At 39.9% G+C, this 21,945-nt stretch overlaps 1 protein-coding gene across 1 annotated transcript in view; it reads left to right on the top strand.

Annotated features, from left to right (window-relative positions):
* SNX25 (sorting nexin 25) overlaps window positions 1-21,945 on the top strand; it is a 78,700-nt gene that overhangs the window by 47,191 nt on the left and 9,564 nt on the right. The window contains exons 7-14 of the mRNA XM_061474041.1: window positions 1,884-2,074; window positions 8,753-8,884; window positions 10,565-10,840; window positions 14,768-14,923; window positions 16,780-16,911; window positions 20,559-20,699; window positions 21,178-21,291; window positions 21,779-21,943. Of these exons, the coding sequence (XP_061330025.1) occupies window positions 1,884-2,074; window positions 8,753-8,884; window positions 10,565-10,840; window positions 14,768-14,923; window positions 16,780-16,911; window positions 20,559-20,699; window positions 21,178-21,291; window positions 21,779-21,943 (1,307 nt within the window). The remainder of the gene's footprint in view (window positions 1-1,883; window positions 2,075-8,752; window positions 8,885-10,564; window positions 10,841-14,767; window positions 14,924-16,779; window positions 16,912-20,558; window positions 20,700-21,177; window positions 21,292-21,778; window positions 21,944-21,945) is intronic.

The raw sequence follows: 21,945 nt of genomic DNA, 5'->3' as shown, positions 1-21,945 counted from the left end.
AAACCCTCCAGGTATGCCTTGATTTCCCTAAGAAGGGTGTTTTGCTTTAAGAAGGCTGAATAATGGTTGTGTATCACTGTTCATGGGTTTTCAAAATGTAGGGTTTCAGGTATGTATTTTGAGCCCAAAGTATTCAAGCTATTGAGAGAATTGAGAACTTTTAAAAATCATCTTGAAGTCAAGTGCAGGAGGAGAAATGTTGGGTTTTAATCTTCACTTCATATTGCTGTCCACATACTTGTATTAGCTGTAAACATTTTAAATCAAGGGGGAGAGCTGTTTTGTCTTTAAGGTATTTTCCTGCTTTTTGTTGTTCTTTTTTTTCTCATTAATACTGGTACCTCTGGTCAGGGAACTGAAACGCTAAATTAAATGTTCTGTTGACTCCCCTGTGGGGATAACATGCCAGAAAAACAGATGGCATTTTTTTGTCATGGTAAACTCATTTTATCGTTTGCTTCAGTGAGTATTATCTCTGTAGTTTACTATTATATGGCAGCTCAGATGCAGATGATACTTACCCATTAAAACTAACAGTCTTTGAATCGGGAAGGTTCCCTACCAACATACATAAATACATGCAATGAACAATATGGGAAAAGATGCTGGGAGAATATCTGCACTCACATTACCTATAGAACTTTAGGGACCCCCATGTACTGAGTTGTTCTTCAGTATAAAAGTGACAAACATTATCACATGCAGTAGTTACATGTGGCTGTAAGGGGAAATCAAAGGATGAAAACAGTCCTAAAAGAAGGTACCTTAACATATTAGAAATGTTTTTAAAAGACCCGCTTTAAATAATTCCTGAGGGATTTTCTTTTTCTGTCTGGTTGTTTCTTTCCAGCAACTGTTTTGAAAATGGAATGCTATTTTCATCTATATTGTTTTACTAGCATTTAATATTTTTGAAAACATAGTAGAATGGATCTCTGTTATTCATCCCTGAGCAATCAATTAATCCAGAGGCAAGTACAAGCCAGGTGCTTTGCTGCTGAGCGCTAGTTGTGGCCTACAAAAGCAGGACTGTTATCGTTGAACAAGAGGAAAATAAAACCAGTGTATAAATGTAAATCAGCAGATAGAAACCAGGAATTATTTCAGTGCAGTAGGGTTTTTTAGTCTGGTTTATCTGCTGCTTCTTTTTTTAGACCTTGGTAATTAGCTGAAGAGGCTGGAATGTAGAATACACAAACATTACATGTTTTATTACCAGATCCTATTCAGCTGACTGTCATTTTCATGTCACTTCAATACTGTGCAGTCTTGGTGTGGCGCTGTAAGATTTTTCTTCTCAGTCATATGACCATTTTGAATGAAATGCAAGCGTTGTTGCTGTGTGGAGGAGATGCTGTATGATATGCTGTTCACATCAGCCTCAAGAAATTTGGATTTGAAAATGAGATGCATGGAAACATGTCATGCTGGTCTGAAGGGTCTAAGTCCAGTCCCTCATGGCTCTAGGTAGTCAGTGTTATGTTCAGTAAGGTACATAAACTATCAGTTTCATGTGTTATCTATCATACACCGTAACTGCAGGTAACTTCCCGAAGCCATCTGATCAGTGTACATTGTGTAGTACACAAGTCTTGAGCCTCTGTCTTGCAACAAACTATGAGAAGAGAGCTGGAAGAGTCAGATTTCACTGGATGTTTGGATAATTTTTTTTTTCTGAACTGTTTTATATAAGCTCTTTAGGTATTGTTGGAGAATGTTTGAAAATCACCATGTCGTTTCAAATACAAACTCTGAATTATCTGTTCTCATGTGCATAGTTGACTCCAGAATGACAAATGCTTTGATCAGGCAGGTCGCAGAGGCAGTGGTGCAATGATATTTTCGTGTTGTAAAGGACTGTCTCTTATCTGCTTTTTTCTTAGATTCAAAAGGAAAAGAAACTGCAGCAATGAAAGCTGACCTACTGAGAGCTCGCAATGTGAAGAGGTATATTAATCAGCTGACAGTGGCAAAGAAGCAATGTGAGAAGAGAATAAGGCTCCTGGGAGGGCCTGCTTATGATCAGCAGGAAGATGGCATTTCTGAGGAAGGCGATGGCCCTCAGAGTCAGAAGGTATAAACTGAATAGCACATACATTATCTGAAGGTCATTCTAAATGTGTTAGCACTGGATCATATTATCCTCACTGTCATTAATCCCTCCCTTCACTCTGAGTCAAGTACAAATTAGTTGCTTCATAGTTTGCTTAGGGAAAAGATCACTGAAGTACCTGAAAAAACATAGCGATCACTCGGCCTGGGATGCTTCTACATATGAAACTTCACAAAGGGTTGAGTGGCTCATAAGCATATGTGATTTTTCAGATGTACTGCATATAGGGAGCTAATAAAGACATGGTAGCAGCCTTTCTGAAAGTAGCAGCTTGCCTTCAAATAAAAGATTGCCAACACATGTGCAGTATTTCTTCGGCCTTTGTTATATGTACTTTTGGAAATACTTGTGGGTTTTGCAAATACCAAGTTATTCAAAAGCAAACACTTAACTCGTGGAAGGCAGTTGATAAAAATGTAAGGGCTGTCGTTGCAAAAAAGCTCTGGTAAGGCTGTTGACTGAATGCTGGTTTTCAACATCACTGTAGTCTGGAATTAGAAAAAAATACTGTTGTGTTAGCCAGCATCTACAAAAATAAAACAATGGCTACTTATCCTTGCTAAACTTCAATAGGTTTAGTGACTTCTTTGTGTAATTTAATCTATTCTGTTCCCTTTGGGTGAAGTACAGTAATAGATGTACTCAAATGAGAAAGTTTTCATCTTTTTTCATACAGGTAGAAGTTAACCTTTCATGCAGGGATCTTTGATTTTTATTATGTCCTTATAATAATTGTAACTTATTGGCATGTAAGAAAAAGTTGCATGGTAGAGAAATAGTTCTTAACTATCTGTGTTTTGTCTGTCTTGAGCAAGGGCTGAAAGAGGGCAGTTGACTGCCCCCCTCATCCCTAAAGCATGATTTCAGACAGTGTGTTATAGATTGTGCCAAGGCAGTCCTGATCTGTTTCCTGGAGTTGAGTGTAGTGAGAGGTGCCAAGGAGAAAAGGAGAGAGAGAAGCATGTGGCAGCACCACATGAGCCACTGATGCCACTTTTGGTGCCTGCTGAGATGTTACGGGCTTTACAGGATAGATACATAGTGACATAAGATTGTTCAGGAACAGGATCAAATAGTGAAGGTGCACTGGATGGGGTCAGCAGTACAATAAAATATAATATTATTGTATTAAGAACAAAGGAATTCCTGCTTTTAATGCTGCATGTTTTAGAACCTGATGGTGTTTTTTTTTTTTTTTTAATAGGAGCTGCTGGCCCAGGGTTGTGTATCTTGCGATGATACCTATGAGCAGCTTCATATTGAGTTAATGGTACTATTAATAGGAATTAATACTCCTTGCACAGGCGTTTGTTGTGGTGGCAGAAGCAATAGGATCTGCTCTCTTTCTAAGCTTTTGATGACGTTTCTATGAAGAAGCCATAGAACCCCTCCACATCCATGTCAGCGTAGAAAACAGCAAAAGTGCTGCTCTCTTCTGTTGTCCCCAGCTCTCTTATCAGGAAATAGGCTGAGGGAGGCTGGATGAGAGATGAAGGCCACGCTGTTCTCTTCTGAGCACAGAAAAATGCCCAGGGCTTGATTTAGGAAGGGAGCTCTCTTTAATGCTGCTTCTTCCCACCCCTTTTTTGCACTGTGGTAGCTACAGTCTGGGTTATTTCAAGGCAGCTAGTTCTATTCTGGATGCTGGCCGCTCCTATGTGGGCAGTATTGACTGAACACTCAGAACACTTGGAACATTTTCTAAGCAAAAGGGAAAGGCTTAGTTTGCGACTTAGTAGATAAGCTAATGTTGGTATGCTGCTCCCAGTGGCCCATAATTTCTGTAAATTTAGAGTCTGGCTGTGCCAGTTTTTCTGCTAAGATAGCACTTAACCTGCAGAATAACTAGTTTGTATAGAAGAAACTGGAAGCTTGCTTTTCTTTCTTCAAGTTATATGGAATGGGTCAGAAATGAGCATCTACTGATGGTATTTGATTATATGTAAGTGTAGTACAGAAGCATGAATACACTATTAACTCTGGGGAATATTTGGTATTAGTTGAACAAAGAACAAATTGACTAGTGACCTAGACTTGTATTTTGGTTTCACTTCTGCAACCCACAGAAAGCTTTCTCTTTCCTGCAGTAGTAGAGGAGTAATAGCACTGCTGGTGCTATTATGGTTTGGATTATGGTCTTAAATGTGGAGGTGGATTATTTGGAGCTGTCGATGTTCCTCTTTTACAGATTTAAGAAACAGAAATTAGGTGCTTTGAAATACTTTTTTTTTTTTCTCCTTTCACAGCAGAAGCTAATTATAAAAGTGTCAGTTTTCTGTTTGACTAGATAGTCCTGTGACTTTTATGTATTTGACTTTGCATATGTTTCACTCACCTTATTATCCTGAATCTGGGTTCTCTAGGGAGGTCATGAATGTGTAAGTTATAACCAAAAGCTTATAAGCAAACAAGCAAACAAACCAACCCCAGCTGCTCTTTGAGTCTGAATTCTGTCATTAGCTCCAATGTTGATGTACATTCTGTCCTTGGTGTTAGATTTGCTTTCAGAGAAAATACAGTTGAAATTAGTGTAATATATGAAGTTTCTCTTCTAATCTAGTTATGGTCAGTGCAGGTTTAGTCTTTTTTCGTAGAAATGGTACCTGCACAGTATTGCAGTAATTGAGTTTTTTTGTCTGTATTCATCCAGCAAACCCTTTGTTTTCTCTGTTGTCTTCAGCACAATAGCCACATCACCACATCTGTGATATGATGGGTGCAGTCACAGCATCTCCTTAGCGGAGCTTTTTGTGAACCGCAGGTGGTAGGAGGAGCTGTGGTGATCTGATCCTGGACTAGCTGTGAGATAGCAAGGAAATGGCCCAAGTGTACTTTTGAGGCACAGGCAGTTCATGTTCATAAACCTACTGATGAGGAGTAGTTTGAAACTCCTGCAGATGGCCTTGCTTCCAGCATGTATGAAGACAGGCTGAGAAAGTTGGGGCTGTCTGTTCATCCTGGAGAAGGGAAGGTTGCATGGAGACATCATAGCAGCCTTCCAGTATCTGAAGGGGGCCTTTAAAAGGATGCTGGGGAGGGACTCTTCGTTAGGGACTGTAGTGATAGGACAAGGGGTAATGGGTTCAAATTTAAACAGGGGAAGTTCAGGTTAGATATAAGGAAGAAATTATTTACTGTGAGGGTGGTGAGGCACTAGAGTGGGTTGCCCAAAGAAGTGGTAAATGCTCCATCCCTGGCAGTGTTCAAGACCAGGTTGGACAGGGCCTTAAGCAAACTGGTCTAGGGTGGGACGTCTCTGCCTATGGGAGGGGTGTTGGAACTAGATGATCTTAAGGTCCTTTCCAGCCCTAATTAGTCTATGATTCTTTCTATCTGTGGATAGATGCTGATGTAACTGGTGACTGATGAGACTTTCACTGTGATTTCCGAACTTGAGATCATGTTATGTCAGGATACTTTTACAGAATTTGGGGATATAAAGAAAGCAGGCTTCAGTTGTTGTTCCCCTGTTGCCTGCAGATGGGGTGTCTTACGACAGAATTTCATGAACATGTGAGTCTCAAGGCAGGGGGTTTTCTGTTAGTTTATGTGCAGTAAAACATTCATGTACCTTATGCAGTATATACTTCCTGATCGGTAACTAATCATTGCATTTATTTCAGCTACTGCTTTATGTGACAAAGTAACCTTCTGATGACTTGCCTCTTCTTAAAAGATAATAAAGAATATATGCTTTAATTTTACTTGGTGTACAGGCAAAGCATTGGTTACTGTTCTTGAAAATGCAGCTTGGAAAGAGACACATTTTTCCAGTGTAATTTCTGCAGTGTGACTGTGTGTCATCATCCCAGAAGAAAACATCCACTACTGGCCCAAATTCTATTTACCCACCCAGGATCTGCAGTGCTGTTATCAGCTTTATTGTGGTTATTCATTATAGGCCGATGTGGTTGTAGTCAGTGGGAACCTGGTGTGTTGCAAAGAAATGGAGTACTGTGCATCTGTACTGTGTCTGGTGCCTATACACGTCCTTGCAAATTATCCAATTGTTTTATGTTCTTCTCCAGAGAGGTTGTGATTGTCTTTAGGGATTTGTCAAGACCAGCTCTTTGCTTTGTAGGGCCAAGAACAAGGCTATTCTGTGTGCCTATGTTAGGGATGCTGGTTAGAGCACCCTGCTTGGAAATAAAGCCCTAACCCCTTCCTAGTCTTTGGCAGAGCTTGTGAGCAGCTGTGGTATGTTAGCTACTTCCCTGTTGGAGCAGGGAATTGATGTAGCAGCGGTAAAGCTGCTGGTTTTTCCAATCCCAGAAGCTGCTCTCTAGTCAAAAGCACTTGGAGGGTTGCTGTTGAGGCTGATCATTCTAAGATTGTATCTGCTAACTGGATGTTAGATTTGAGGGTGTACACATGCCTTAAGATAAGCTTTTCTGTCCATTAATTTGTCTTGTTCAAGTATTTCAGTTTGCAAGGTAACTAATAGGAAATTTGTGTAACAGCATTATTAGGCACCACCTCTTTAATTACTATGGGGCACCTGTGCAGGAGTGAGGGATGGTTACACTTGCCTTGCTCCCTGCAGCAGCACTTACCCACAATTAATTGTGAGAGGGGATGTTTGTTAATTACCTTCTTTTCTGGCAGCCTGGGTGGAGATACTTTGGATAATAGAGGCATAAAGACCAAAGTGACCTCTTGCTCAAGAAGAGACAGCATGTGCTCTGCATTGTGATTTATTACCTCTGCTATCATATATAGAGCTGAAATTCCTGGAGATGGTGAAGATCTCTGTTCAAGAGGCTGGAAGACCCTCTTCTGCTTGTGTTTTAAGTCATTGTCCTTGATAAAAAGATTTAATAGAGAATATGATGATGCACAACAATCAGGCTAAACCACAGACTGCCCTTTGAATTGTCATCTCTGTGTTCTTCTCTTGGACAGTCTGATCACCATTTCTCTAATAAGCCTAGCTTCAGGAAGCCTGACTCTGTGCTATTCACTGTGAATTACAGTGCAGCCTCTGAAAGACAGAAGTTTGTGTTCGTATACCTGAATAGTTATGAAGCTAAGAGCAAGCCATGCTCAGAAGATACTGGTATAGTAAAGGATGAAGAGAAGAATGGAATATGACTGTTGCTAAGAAACTTTGTAGATGAAAAGGAGCATTTCAGCTGAGACAAATATAATTTACTTAAACACTGCCCAGAATTTGGGGAAGCTGTTTCAGGAAAAACACAGGTAGCTATGGTTTTCAAAGAACCTTCTTTAGCCTGGTTTCTTAAGGAAGTGACTTGTGCTAGTAATTGTGGCACATGGATGTGGTTTCTTCCCGTACACCTTGAGCCCAGCAGACTGTTTTTCCTAAACGTAACTTGGTGCTGGAGTCTCACAGGTACTAAGCTGAGTAAAATAAATCATCTTCCCAGAGAGATGCTGATACATGACCTGAATTGTAGTAGTATTAGGTGTTGAAAAACCTGTATTAGAAAAATACATCATGGGTTAATATGCCTTAGCCTTGGTTGGAATTCATGTCTTGCTCCATACCAAATTATCTTTGCTATGAAATGCAAAGTCATAGGAAGCTAAGATTCATTAGCCACAGTGCTTAAGCACCTGCGTTTCTTTTCAAAGAAAAGGTGAAGGTTGGTTGGTGTCTGTGAGGTACAAAGCAAGAGACCATAACCACTCTGGTGTATGTGGATTCCTGGCAATATAAATAATGGCACTAAATGAGCTACATGAAAACTAGACTGAGCTGCTACACTGAAACATTGGGGGGGAAGGGCTGATTGGTTTTGATGGTGTGTTCTGAAAATTGGTTCTGTTTTTCAAAGGAAGCCAAGGTTGTTCAGTTTGTTCAGTGTGGGAAGATCTGTTCATTTTGTCAGGGAGGTGTTTCGTTTCCAGGTAGGAGTTTCTCTCAAAGAAAAAGCCTGGCTTCACAAAAATAGTAGAGGATGAGGAAGCGATAATGGCTTTTTAATCCAACATCTTAGTGGCTGCAGCATCTGCTTAGGTTTGGGAAGTATATGTTTCATTTCCTTCTCTGCTTGACACACACCATCCTCTCTCATCTCAGGAAGAGTCCTGAGCATTATATCACAGCTTGTACCCTTTCCTGGCTGCATTTCTGATAGATGCTTTTCAATAACACACAGTTAATGGGATGCCTTAGCTGCTAGGGTAAAGAACTACACTCTATCTTTCTGTGTCCCTGGGAATAATTGAGATAAATCTCAAAGCTCTGTGGCCTGTGGCCTGGCAACTGCTGATGTCACTATTTGTTTGAATCAAACTAAGCTTTCAGCTTGTCTCCTCTGCCTTGCAGGGACACGAGAAGTTAAATTTTTGGCAGTAGTATTTCATAAATGACTTGAAATGCCATCTTAGTCCTTTGAAATATAGTCTTACCTCCTGGACAGAAGATAAGTGGAAATAATTTCTGCCTGGTAGGAGCATAGATGTGTTTATTTTTCAAGTACTTCTAACTCATATTTTTTATTCTTTGAAATTATTTTTCTTTAAATGAAGCTAAACTATTACTGTAGAAGGTCTGTGCACTTGAATCTAGTGCACATGCATGGTGCTCTGTGGGCACACCAAGTGAAAAGATTTTCTTCATAAGGGATTGAGAGTTAGTTTTTTTCCCAGGTTTTATTCTTTTTCTTTCTTCAGATTCTTCAGTTTGAAGAAATTTTGGCCAACGCTTCATACCGAGAGCATTTCCGAATCTACATGGAAAGGATGGACAAGATGGCTTTGATCGGTCTTTGGGAGTCTGTGGAGTACCTGAAGAACGCTAACAAGGTGGAAGAAATTGCAAGTCTTTGCCACTTGTGCATTTAATGGGAATCTCTGCTGCTTGTAATGTTGGTGTTAGGAAATGTCTTTGTACTTATGTTGTTAAAACAGCAATAGCATAGGATGGGTGCTAAGCAATTTAGGGGGGGTTTATCTTGCTTATGTCAATGTTTGATGATAATGTGCAATTAAAAATTGTGGACTGTTGTTATGATGGTTTCCTATTGTTCTATGTAACAACATCACTTGTAAAAAGGATACTGGATATGCTAAAATAGTAGAATTATTTCTCGCTCTACCAGAGAGTTAAAAAAACAACTTGCATTAATGTTTTGGTTTTAGTTGTATCAGCTCATGTGAAACTAGGTGTGAAACTTGATAGTCTGTACATAAACTTCTTATCTTGCTGATTACAGGTAGCCCATTGAATCCAAAACCATGAACATTTGTGTATATGTGTTTTTAAAATCCTTCTGAAAGAGTGTCTTTGCTTTGAAAGATCTCTTCATCTCCCCAGCAGTTCTATTGCTGTACAAGCAGCTAAGTTTCTCCAGGAAACAATGCTGTATTATAATTTGTGCTAAGGTAAAGTAGGAATGAGAATCCTGGAGCAGGTATAGGAAATACAAAGTTGCAATAAGTATCCTGGAGCAATGGAAACGACCAACTCAGGCTAGGAAGTGTTCATAAAAAGGGTTTGTCACGCACGTTAAAGAGAGTTGTATAGATCAGTTTTGATTTGCAAACTGCTCATGTTTGGAAAAGGTGCTGTAAATCATTTTGTGACCTTTGAGCTGTGATTTCTCATCTTGCTTTCAAAACAATGTGTAGTGCGTTTATTCAAGACTTCCCATTTTACAAAAGAGATTCTAACACAGTGTGCCTGTCTTCCTCCATGGAACATAAATGTGGTCTGCTGCTACAGGGGCAGTTCTGATTACAAAAAAGGAGCAGCTGTGCAGCCATGTGGCTGGGATACTGTCATATGAGGCAGGCCAGCACATTGTGCCATACTAATGGAGTGAATAAAACCTTTTTAATTTGGGTGAGTTTAGAGAGATAGTAATTTAGAGAGATGATCATGGGCTGTGCTGCATGACTTCCTCTCTTCTTCCTGTTCATTACTGCACAGTTCAACCCTATGCACTGTTCTGTGCTCGGTGGAAATACTTGGCCTCAGGTACTGATAAATGCCTCTTCAGTTGTGCTTTTTTCTTGTTTCTTTTTTCTTTTCCCTCCCCCTCAAAATTAACTATGGTAATGTATAAAGGGAGTTGATCTTAACAAGAAGACAGGAGAACCAGTACAGCTGAACTCTGCAATCTGAACTTAAAATAGTGACCACAATGTTGCTCTAGCACTTTGTCCTTTGAATACCAGCTTTTGGAGCACACTTTTAAAAGCAATGGGTGCTTCTTCTCCAAGCAGCTATGGTAATTTTAGAACACAGCTGTTTCTTCACTTAACAATCAGGGATATTTATCTTGTAAAATCAACAGCCTAGTGTAGGTGCAGAGGCAGAGTGCTTGATCTCAGTAAGAGATTCACAGATGTGTTCTCATACATCTGGGCATGAAATTAGTTTGATCATCCTTCAAATTATGCACCTGGATCCTGAGTCATCCTGATATTTTTAACAAGTTTTCATTATTCTCTTCTCCCTCCCCCTCCCTCTCTGCATTGTAGGCTGAAATACCTCAACTGGTGAGTGAAATTTATCAGAATTTTTTTGTGGAAAGCAGAGAAATACCCGTGGAAAAATCCCTTTATAAAGAAATACAGCAAAGTCTTGTGGGGAATAAAGGCATTGAAGTATTCTACAGAATTCAGGCAGATGTTTACGAAACTCTAAAGGACAGATATTACCCCTCATTCATTGTCAGTGATTTATATGAGAGATCAGTCAAGAAGGAAGAAGAAAGAAGTTCTGCTCAGCTAACTCCTGAGGACAAAGATGAAGTGGTGAGTCACACAGACAGTTTCTTTCGCTGTTATTTAAGGTGATCTGAAGATGATCCTGACTAAAGCATATAGCAGCATCTGCTGTCCTTGAGCTTTGGACTCCTTTTTTTTTTTCTGATATATTTATAAATATCATCACTCTTGTAGTTTCATCAGGCAAACCTGATACGTTTGCAAGCTCTTTGAAACAAAACGGTACAAAATGCTTAAATTTTGTATTAGTAGATATTTCAGATTTCTAAGCCTTTTGTATTTCATATGATTTATCACCCTCCTTAGTATCAGAGAACTCAAAACATACCACATACAAGCTCAGCTGCTGTGTTTTTCAGTGAAGGAAATCGCACTGAAACATGAATAGGTTTCTGTCTAGAAGTTGTCTGTCCCCATCCCCTGTGCATTTCCTTCGTTCTAAATACTTTTTAAAAGCTGCACGGAAGTGGAGGAAAAAGTAATGAAAACTATGATCTTAGTGCTTTTTCAATAATTTATTGAATAAATGAATAGGCTATGCTGGAAGAGAAAACTGATTTCAAATAGCACTAGAACTGTAGATAGTAAACCAGGACATTCAAAATGTCATAAACAATAACCCAATGGCAGCTCTCTTGGGACTTTTTTTTTCAGTGGGTTCTCTAAGTCAGTCATTGTTGGGGAAACTTGTATTAAGTTTAAGAACATTTTGACAAGAGCATCTCAGACCAGTGAGCAACTTTCAGTCAGGCTGCTGCTTCAGATCAGCATGGGTGTCTGCATTTTACACCTGAACTTGCTCACAAGTCAAGTGTAATACTTTGTCGCTTCACAGACAGTCTGAGATAAAGGAGCAGAATCCAGAGATACTGATTTACATCCTGCCCTTTAGAAACAATTTTTCCAGAACCTATGGCTTTTGTAGTTATTGCTTAAATATGACTTTCCTTTCTGTAGGTGAGCTATTACAGTCTCTGCAGTCTGTGTATCAAGAAGTCTGCAGAGATGAGCAGTTACAAGAAAATTGCTTCCAATATTGAACTTTTAGAGCTTGCTAGATTTTTTCACTGTTTGTTTCTCCCTGTATTCTTGATAAAAGATTCAAGACACGTTTTCTGCTTTTCTCGCTGCTAACTCAGCTATGTATTTGGGGTGGTAGATGCTTCAAAGACTTTCTGTCCTTGTGTTTGCAGTTATTGGAACTTTGAGTAAAGACTGTTCTTGGTTTTGTCCAGAAATTTCTAAACATTGTGCTTTTTAATCTCTTATATATATTTTACACATAGTCTAACAGAGATAACTCTTTCTGTAAGAAAACTGATACAGCATTTCAGGGCTAGCTATCCTCTGTCAGATAACACACCAGCATCATCTGTCCTTCCTCTGAGTCCTTGGATATATATGTGCTGGATCTGAAGGCTGAGTCTGCTGTGAAACCTTAAAGACTAATATATTGCCAAGTTGGCTTATATGGTTAAAGGTTTTTTCCAATTTTGACAACAAATTAAGTATGAAGTTGCATATACTGTTAGAGCATCTGTCAAGTAGGGCAGTCTTAGTGGATCTGTGCCATGCTTCATGGTCTTCAAGGTGAAAATAAATGATAAGTTCCTTTTTCTGAAACTTCCAGTGATGTTTAGATGTTTAGGTGTTAGTGAAAATGCACTACTGGCTAATAGGTTTGGGATTTTTCCTCCTCCATGTATAGGAAGCCACAGCTGAGAAATCCTGTTTCTGGAAGGATCCATATTGTTAGCAAATATTGTTTTCATTTTAGTTTAGGTTTTGGAAATCTATGTCCTCACCTCCTGGGGGACTGTGGGAGTATCTATGTTAATTCCCTATCAATTTACTGTTAGAGCTGGATAGGTCAAAAGCCATCTAGTGTCCTCATCGAGGGGAGGGCGAAACAGTGAACCCTGGTTAAACCTGAGAAAATCTAATCAGAAGATTGCAATTGAGGATGCCGTCCAGCTGTTTCTGGTGCATGTGGAATAAGCTCTTTCTTCTTCCTTCCATGCTGGCATGGCTTTTTGCCCCTTGGACAAACCTCCTTTGAAAAGTCATGAGTAGATGTGAAATACAGAAGCAAGCAGTGCCTGCATTCAGCACTTCAAGGAAATAGGGTCTGGTGGTTGCATCAGTGCTGTATGTGTCAGATGGCTAAAATAAGCCCAAAGTCTGTATTCTCCAGGACTTAAAGAAATGAAAGTCATTATCAGGTTAGCAATCAGGGGAAAATAGGACAGTCCTTTATGATCTCAGCTTTGAGTGTGTTGGTTGTTTATTTGATGATTTGAATACAGGTAACTTGTTACCTTGTAATTTTAGCATTTTTGTGATAAATCCAGTTTTTCCTGTGTCTGAAATGTTACTGACAGAGAAATCATGTAGCCTACCTCTGGGAGCAGAGCCTTACTAATTTGTAATTAATTGCAATCCTTTGATTACTAGAACCAAGCTTCTTCATGTGAAAAGTCTTTTAATTCTCCAGTGCTCAAAACAGCTGTTTGAATTCTTTTCGACCTCTGTGCTTCCCAACAAGTGTAAGGGTTTGGTTTGGTTTGTTTCTTATTTTTATGGTTTTGTTCAGTAGTGTTTTGAATAACATTCAGTGTTGTTAATTATTATTGTTATTTGTATTATTGTAGTGCCAGGAGATGACAAGTAGCTTCCATGGGCTGACCTCAGTATGTATGCTTGGAGGCAGTATCTGACCTGCGAGTCCATGGAAGCAGACAGAAGAAAGGACAGGGCAGGCAAATGCAAAGCTGGAACAGGGCATGGATTTCATAGCATAGACCTCCTGACTTATGCATTATATTACTCTCCCTTAGGGGGATCACACTAAGGAGATAGATTATTGTTGCTACTGTATTTCTTTTCAGGCCTTTTTTACTAAGATGTAAAATACTGCAGAATTTGCAGTAGGCTTGTCTCCTCTAAAACTTGTGAATTTAGTAGAGTATGAGACTTCCTTATGTTAGCTTTTTGTTAACTGTATAGAGCTTACTTAGTAGGAATATCATTCACAGAACACAGAACTCTCCTTCATGAGATGAGATTCATAGCTTCCCACAGATAAATTTAGACACATTCAGTCACAAGCAGACCTCAAAGATCTTTGACCATGGCAGCAGTAACATCTCAGTGCTGTGTGTGCTGCATCTTAAAGTCTCTTCATGCCTATTTGGGGAAGTACAGTAGGAAGGGGGAGGCTGAGGTAAATGCCAAAAGATGTTAAAGAGAATGTCACCGAAAGGTGTGAAAATTTCTGGGTTTTTGCATGCCTGTAGTACACAAGGTGGAAAAAGCTGTTGATTTGTCTGAATGAGTATGAGAAATGATTTATGGGTTTAGGGTAATGCATATATGCTTTTAACACGTTGTTAACAAATCTAAAAACTGCAGTAAAATCAGTTTATGAAGAGAGAGGATGTGGTTTAGATTGTTCTGCGGGCTGATAAATCTGTCTTATGAGGGTTTGTGGGAGGCAGGGCTGTTTGTTAGAACTGTGGGGTTTTTTGGTTTTGTCCTATGTTTCCCCAGTCTCATTATCTTTCAGTTCAGAGCTAAGTATTTGCTTTTCTGGCTCTGAATATTGATCATGACTACTAAGCTGTGGTTGCTTTTAAAATAAACTTTGATTCTTCCTCTTATTTACACTAAAGCCTTAGCTTGAAGGTCATTTTACACAGTTTGTAAGAGTTGCCAAAGAGCTGTGGTCTAAGTGGTAATAAAGCTTTGTTGGTTCTGGGTTTTGGTTGGTTGTTTTTTTTAACAGACTTACATTTCATGTGGGATCTGATGGTTGGAATATCCGTTAGAATCTGCTATACCTATATTTTTATCTATATCAAGAAGTGGTCATACACATAAAATGTTTGTGGAGCAAACAGTAATTGTCTCCTTTTTCATATTAATGATGCAGTTACTCCTATTTCCTATTCCTAGAATCAAGGTTGTGAAGAAACTACTGAAGAATGCAGCACAAGAATTAATGAACAGGCCAGTTATGCTGTAAATAAACTTCGCCAGCTAAATGACAAGCTTGAGTATAAGAAACAGGCTCTAAATTCATTATGTAATTCACCCAAACCTGACAAAAAGGTAAGTACCTTTAGTGTCTTCAGTCTTTTAATGTTATGTACATGTTAGTGTAATATCCAGTTATCCCAGTCTTTTTTTGGACAGGTCAGATTGCTATTTCAACCAGCTGGTTAGAGACAGTGAAATCAGAGCTTAATTTATTTTACCATTTCTTTTTTGAAAGCTATTCTAAGTAAAATTGCAAGTATGATTTATCGGCTTTGTTTGTCATAGAATAATGATCATTTTCCGAGAGGTCTTGCTGCTGTGTTGATGTCAAATAGTATTTCCTCCTTACATCCTGACCCATGTCTATTTGTGTAATTCTTTATGGCAGCCTGTTTGTCCCTCCTGCATGCACAGCACTGCGGCTGAGGGATGTGCTGGTTAACTTCCGCTCCCTCTGCTGGCCTTGATATAGCAGCACAATTTCATAATCTATAGTTGTGTCTGGCTTGCTCAAATAAAGGGCATCCCCCCCCCTCCAACCTATAAAAGTGAATGATTTCCTTTATAAGGAGTTAGGAGAAATCTTCAGGGCACACTTTCATCAGTCTAAAAATTCTGAGGGATATATAACTGTCTGTCTGGTCTTGGATTAAAAAAAGTATATCTTTTTCTCTTGGCAAAGTGCAACAGTTAAGTAATCTAAGAACTTAGGCAGGAGCAAGTGATTTGCATTTGGCTTAGGCCAACTCATTTGCATTGCTACTGAGGATGATACTGCAGGACTGTTGTTCAGATGCAGCAGCTGGGCCAAACTTTTGAGGTGTAATGAGGTTGGTTGCAAATGGTCGACAGTGGGTGAGATGAACAAGTAGCCAAGGTGTCTCCCCAAAATGCCTTCATCCTAGGAATGGCAAAAATGTATGTGGGCATTAGTCATTGCTCAGGGCCTGGGTTCAGAGTGAGTGCTGAGATGCTGGTCCAAATAGAGGTTGACACCACATTCATTCTCTGCTGGCATATCTGCTTTCCCACTAAGAGAAAGATGTGGACAATAACATTTGAGGCCACCATGGTTAGCTTCATTCTCTCTGTCCTTTCCACATCTCTCTGCTGCAGACAAGTGGAAATGTGTCCACAGCTGTTCTGCGGCGTTCTTCTGTGTGTGTGTCCTCAGCTGGCAGAGGATACCCTTTATTTGTCATCCAACTGCTACTGTTCAGAGTGGTGAGAGCACAGATGTGTTCTTTCCCCCCCAATGCGTGTGTTGCTGCAGTAGCATTTACCTGTGGAGCTTTTAAATAGATACTTGGGGTGGTTACTGTTGAGAGCACCTTATCACAGGTACATTATTTTTTCTCCTTTGGATGTAAAAGTAAAATCTGTCTTGATGAGAACATCTTTTTAAATGTGCTCTTTCCACAATAAGTCCTTTCCTTTCCAAAACTAAACTGAACTAAGTGGTAACTTCCTGAATGATTGTTAACATAGCAAAGGTTCTAGAAATGAAATCTATTCCCAGGTTCTGTGGTCACATCGTGTATATCTGAAAATGGTAAGGAGGAGGTCGTCAGTAATGTGTATTTGAGTAATTGGATTTTCAAGTTTGTATACAGCATACAATATGTAATATATGGGTGTAATATATAATCCTATCTAAAGCGTATTTTATGCTGATAGTGAGATACTAGCATGTCCTTCTAATTCATTTGTATTTTAGTGTCAGGGTTGACCTTTAAGATTATTGTGTATTCTACGAGTTTATAAGAGGCATCATAGATTCTCTCGTAACTTTTTTCCCATCCAAATTATTCGTTCTCTCCTTGCTTTTGTGCCTTTTCTCCTTTCTGAATAGCGTCCCTAAAGACACAACTAGGCACGTTGCAGAAGCTGCTTCTTACCAATTGTAATCAACAGACTTTCCTCCACAGATTGTTTCTAAGCTGAAGGATGAAATTACTCTCATGGAGAGAGAGCACAGTGACCTTCAGCTGCACATTGCAAGAACAGACTGGTGGTGTGAGAATCTTGGCTTGTGGAAAGCCTTCATTGTCTCAGGCGAGGTATGGGGGTATTTATGAGTTCTTATCTTCTGGGCCAGTTCAAACTTGCATTAAGAGAAGAATAAAAACCTGTGTATACTTTCCTTTTACCTTTGTGTACACTGTGTATACTTTATATTTACTTGGGGGGGAAACCCATATCTCTTCTGAGCTTCACCTCTGTTTCCCCAGAGACGACTACAGTGCACATACAGCATTTCTATTCCTCAGACACTGTTGTTGTAATGGAGCTATAAAAATACCTATGTGTATATGAACTGGTTTTGGCATTGGGCAAATTGCTATCTTAGGGACATTGTTTTTTATGAGAACTGTCTCTTGTTATATTACCATGCCATGATTCACACTTGGGTGCAGTTGTGTCTCTGCTGTGTCTAAAAGATACAGTACTTACATGTTTTGTGTCTTACTATGTTTAACAGCAGAAGAGGTTCAGTGAACCAGAATACCCAGAAAGAATGGTGGTTATTAGTGTGCGTTTCTGGGGGTTGATTTTTTTTGGTCTTGTTCTGCTCTTCTGTTTTGGCACAGGCAAACAAATTGCTTGGTAATCAGCAGTGAATAACCTGAACGACTCACAGGTGTAAATTGCTAAGGAAGGGGGCTGAGAAGGGGCCGAGGAGGAGACTTGTGGAATTTCCATCCTAGGGGCTAATTCTAAGAGCCCTTGCAATGCTAGGAGATGATCAGGGCTGAGACTGTCACAGGACCTTTGGACTTGGAAAACCAAACCAAAGAACAAATGTTAAGTTTATGCGCATGAAGAATCAGAGCTGGAAGAGGGTTGGGATTTTTCTCAGAAAGGACTGAGGTTTTAGAAGAGCAGTGAAGTCTCATGGCATGGCATGGAAGGTTCAGTGTTTGGCAGGATCTGTGTGCTTTGTCTCCCACCTGTTGGAGCACCTTTTGGCTGGAAGGAGTAGGTATGCTGGTGGCTTGTCAGATGTGCAGTTTGTCTTGAGTGGGCTGCAGGTGTGAAAAAGGCAAATGCAGCCCTTGAATACATCAGGAGAGGAGTTTCTATATGAGATGATGAAGTGTTAGAGTTGTTCTGCAGGTCATTGCCTTCAAGAAAGGTGGATTTGAATGGACTGAATGAGGAACTTCTCCCATGAGAAGTGATTGTGAAAGCACTTTAATTTGCTTAGCTGAGCAAAAGGGAGAGTAGGGTTGTCTGTAGAAACACACTGATAACGTTAAACATAAGGAAGGAGTGAGGAGTTGTTGGAACAAATGAGAAACTGAAAGGAAGCTTCCTGTGACCAGGATGAGGGTCTAGAGTAGACTTGTAATGTAGCAGGGATGGAAAAGAAATTGTGACACAAGTTTGAATTCATTCATGTTAGTGGTTGTATGAGATGGTGCCTGTTACAGCAAAGGACTCTATCTCCTGACTTAGACAACACCTCCTAACATCCCATTTTTCTGTTTTCCAGTTGACTCACTAATCTGGAAAAACAAATGCACAAGTACTTCAGTTGTTTGAAAAGTATGCATTCTTACGATCCTGTAGACTTTCAGGTATCTATATGAGGGTATTTGAAGGAAGTTGTAATGTGTCTTCATTTAGTAATTAGAATTAAAATGATTTTGAATGTGGATCCTAACTTGAAAGCAGACTCTGTGGGCCTGCAAAGGATACTTGAAAGGGACTCTTCATCAGGGACTGTAGTGATAGGACAAGGGGTAATGGGTTTAAACTTAAACAGGGGAAGTTCAGGTTAGATATAAGGAAGAAGTTCTTTACTGTGAAGGTGGTGAGGCAGTGGAATGGGCTGCCCAAAGAAGTGGAAAATGCTCCATCCCTGGCAGTGTTCAAGGCCATGTTGGATGGGGCCTTGAGCAACCTGGTCTAGTGTGAGGTATCTCTGCCCATGGGATGATCTTAGATGATCTTAAGGTCCTTTCCAACCCTTACCATTCTGTGGTTAAGTACTAAGTCCTCCCATTTTGAGAATGTGCTTCCAGGGGGATGACTTCCTGCTGACTATTACAGTTCAGATACACTACACACATGCAAATCCCCATGCTGTGGATGAATGTGTAACGGAGGATGATATGGATGGCTTAAATCGGCATTTTCAGCACCGCTCTCCCAGTTTCCATAAGCATCTGCCAGGAGGTGTTTGTGAGTCATCTACAAACACAAACCCAGTCTAGCTCAGGGGTAGGTATACGCAGCAGGGACTGTCCCAGAGATCTGGGTCCCTTTGTGCCAGGCCTCCCTGACCTACATTTTGGAAACCATTCAAGCATCTCTATCTGCAGTAGTCTGGCAGGAAAAAGGCAGTTCCCCAAATAGCTGTGCTGGGAACCAGGCACATTTTCACATGTTCAAGCTGATGCTTTGCATTCTGCCTGGGTGCTGCTGCAGGTTTTATAGCAGAGAGATGTGAAACCTGGGCCACAGATCAGGTTTCCCAGTGATCCATGTGCAGCTTTAGGAGTACATCTCAGGGAATATTCTTCATGTACAGCTCTCAACAGCCTAAAAATTTAAACACAGGTTTTAGCTGTGTGTCTCCTACAGCAGTGATGATATAGCTGCTCGGCAAATTATCTATCACTAGCATTAAGTGTTATCAGACTTTTACAGGCTTCTCAGAAAATGTTATATGAATTTTAAAGTTTATTCTTATCCCAATTGGATTATTTAAATATTCTTTAAGAAAAAAAACACCCCAAAAAGCTTAAAAATTACTACCTTCCTCATAAAGATTATGCAAGAGTGGGATTTTATAATTACTTTGCTGTTATTTGCATGTATATTAAGACAAGCATTTGACAGTTTGTCTTGGCCAAAAAAAAAAATGGATTTATTTCCATTTATTAATTGCTGTTCATAATCTATTTAGCTGTCTCCTTAAAACAGGTAAACAAAAATCTGTTACCATTAGGGCATAAGGATGAAGTCCCAGGTGGCTCATCAAACTAAGGAATAATGTGATCACGCTGCTGCTGTTGTCTCAAGAAAAATCGTTTAACAACTTTGCAGTAGTTTTCCCATTTACACAGCGTGGTTAATTGCTCCTCCTTCCTCTGGCGGTTGTACAGCTCGATTCATTAGTAGTTTTGTGAAGTTGTGAGCCCTTCAGAAATAAACACTGCATGGATATCATGCTGTGTACATGCAGAATAGCCCAAGTGAGCAGAGAAATTGCTTGAGACAGCACCAACTGCTGCAAGGCCCAGCTGCAGAGCTGCTGTGTCTGGCGTGTGGGTGAGCCTGAGCGTGAACATGGTGAAAGAAGTGGGAAATAAGGGAGAACACTCAGAAAAATGCAGATGGGAGAGCTGGAGTCTTGGTGAGCAATCAGAACGCTCTGTGGTACGCATCTTAACTGAAATAATACATGCACCTGTTTGAAAAAGACATGTCAGGGAGATTTAATTGCTGATGGACAGCACTGCCAAGCTGTATGTGAAGTGTAATAGCGGTTAGCTGGAGGACTCATTCAGGACTGACACAGCATTTTGCGTCAAGTTTAGTTCATTAAGGGGGTATAGCTCCATGTGTCACCTTCAAACCGCAAGAGAAGCGTGGGGCTGATGATGACTGAATTTGCAAGCCATTCATCTGGCAGCCCAAATGTTCCACTATTTGCTTTCAGAGTAGCATACCTTACTGTTGGTTTCTTCCCCACAAGGTTTTGGAAGAGAATGGAGAACAAGTGCCCTGTTACTCTGTCATGGTGAGTTTACAAGATGTTGGCGGAGCTGAAACTAAGAACTGGACTGTTCCCAGGAAGCTCAATGAGTTTCAGAACATACACCGGAAACTCAGTGAGGTACGGGTCTCGGTTAGGGGAGGGAGAAGATGCAGGTTGCTAAAATTTGTCAGAATGATGCTTGGAGAGGGGAAAACCAGATAAAAAATTCATGCTGCCAGTTTTTATGCCAGCCTTTAAGCTTTTAGATCTTGTTTTCCGTGCATGTTTGTGGCCTCTGCAAGATGCTTATAAAACTTGATTATTTTTTTCCCTTGATAATGAATGTTTTACTGAACTAACCCAATGTCAAAATGGTGTATACTCTGCACTGTCATACATGAGCCTCTTTCAAAACTAGATTTTGTCTCTAGCTTCCAGAGAGGTACTAGAAATGCCAGCTTATGGGGACAGAGAAGGTTTCCTTTTACAGTGCTTTAACCTTTCTGTCTGCTAAGGGGTAGATAATGGTGGTGGTGTGAAGGGAAGTGGTGTCAGTCCATAATAGGTAAGAAAAGGTATTTTTCATGTTAAGTGAGCTCTCCTTTCTCCTCTACAGTGCTTTCCATCATTAAAGAAAGTTCAGTTGCCTTCTCTCAGCAAGCTGCCCTTCAAATCCATAGACCAGAAATTCATGGAGAAATCCAAGAACCAGCTTAACAGTTTTCTGCAGGTGAGAAAATAAAGACAAAACCAACAGATCTAAGTGGGAGAGTTGAGTGGATGTTATCTCTCTATTGCCGAAATAGAACAAATAGGTTAGATGTAAGGTTTGATGATATATGTGTCAAAGTTGTCCAAAATGCCTGAATTCGAGATGAGTTTGGCTGATAGTAATCATTCCTCTAGTGGTAAGTTAATTTAAACTTTGATTAAGTAAGAAACAGTAGATAATGAATCCTGTAAAGCACCTCACAACAAATTCCTTACAAATTAGAACTTTAAAAAGAAAGTTGTAAGAAAAAACTTTTAATCTTACTAGTTCTGATACTATAAAACTAGCTTTTTAAAGTACCTTTGTAAGACATGAGTTGGTTTTTATTTCACTCTGCCTCTGAGACATGTTATAATCAGTTTTATTGGATGGCCTGACATTTTTTGTTCCTTAGTACACCAATTAAACAGTTCTTGTTGTTTCTGTCATTATTTTTCTTCCCTAGAAATTGCTCTCTGATGAAAGACTCTGCCAGAGTGAAGCACTTTACGCCTTCTTGAGCCCTTCCCCAGAGCACCTCAAAGTTATTGATGTGCAAGGAAAGAAGTCGTCTTTTTCACTCTCCTCATTTCTAGAACGACTTCCTGGTGATTTGTTTTCTCATCAGGAGGT

This window comes from Pezoporus flaviventris, unplaced genomic scaffold (genome assembly GCF_033815535.1).
Source record: "Pezoporus flaviventris isolate CSIRO_AGI_PZ_B2104156 unplaced genomic scaffold, CSIRO_AGI_Pfla_v1 ptg000002l, whole genome shotgun sequence".
Lineage (NCBI taxonomy): Eukaryota > Metazoa > Chordata > Aves > Psittaciformes > Psittacidae > Pezoporus > Pezoporus flaviventris.
The sequence above is the reverse complement of the archived record's forward strand: the minus strand, read 5'-3'. Positions and strand labels throughout refer to the sequence as shown.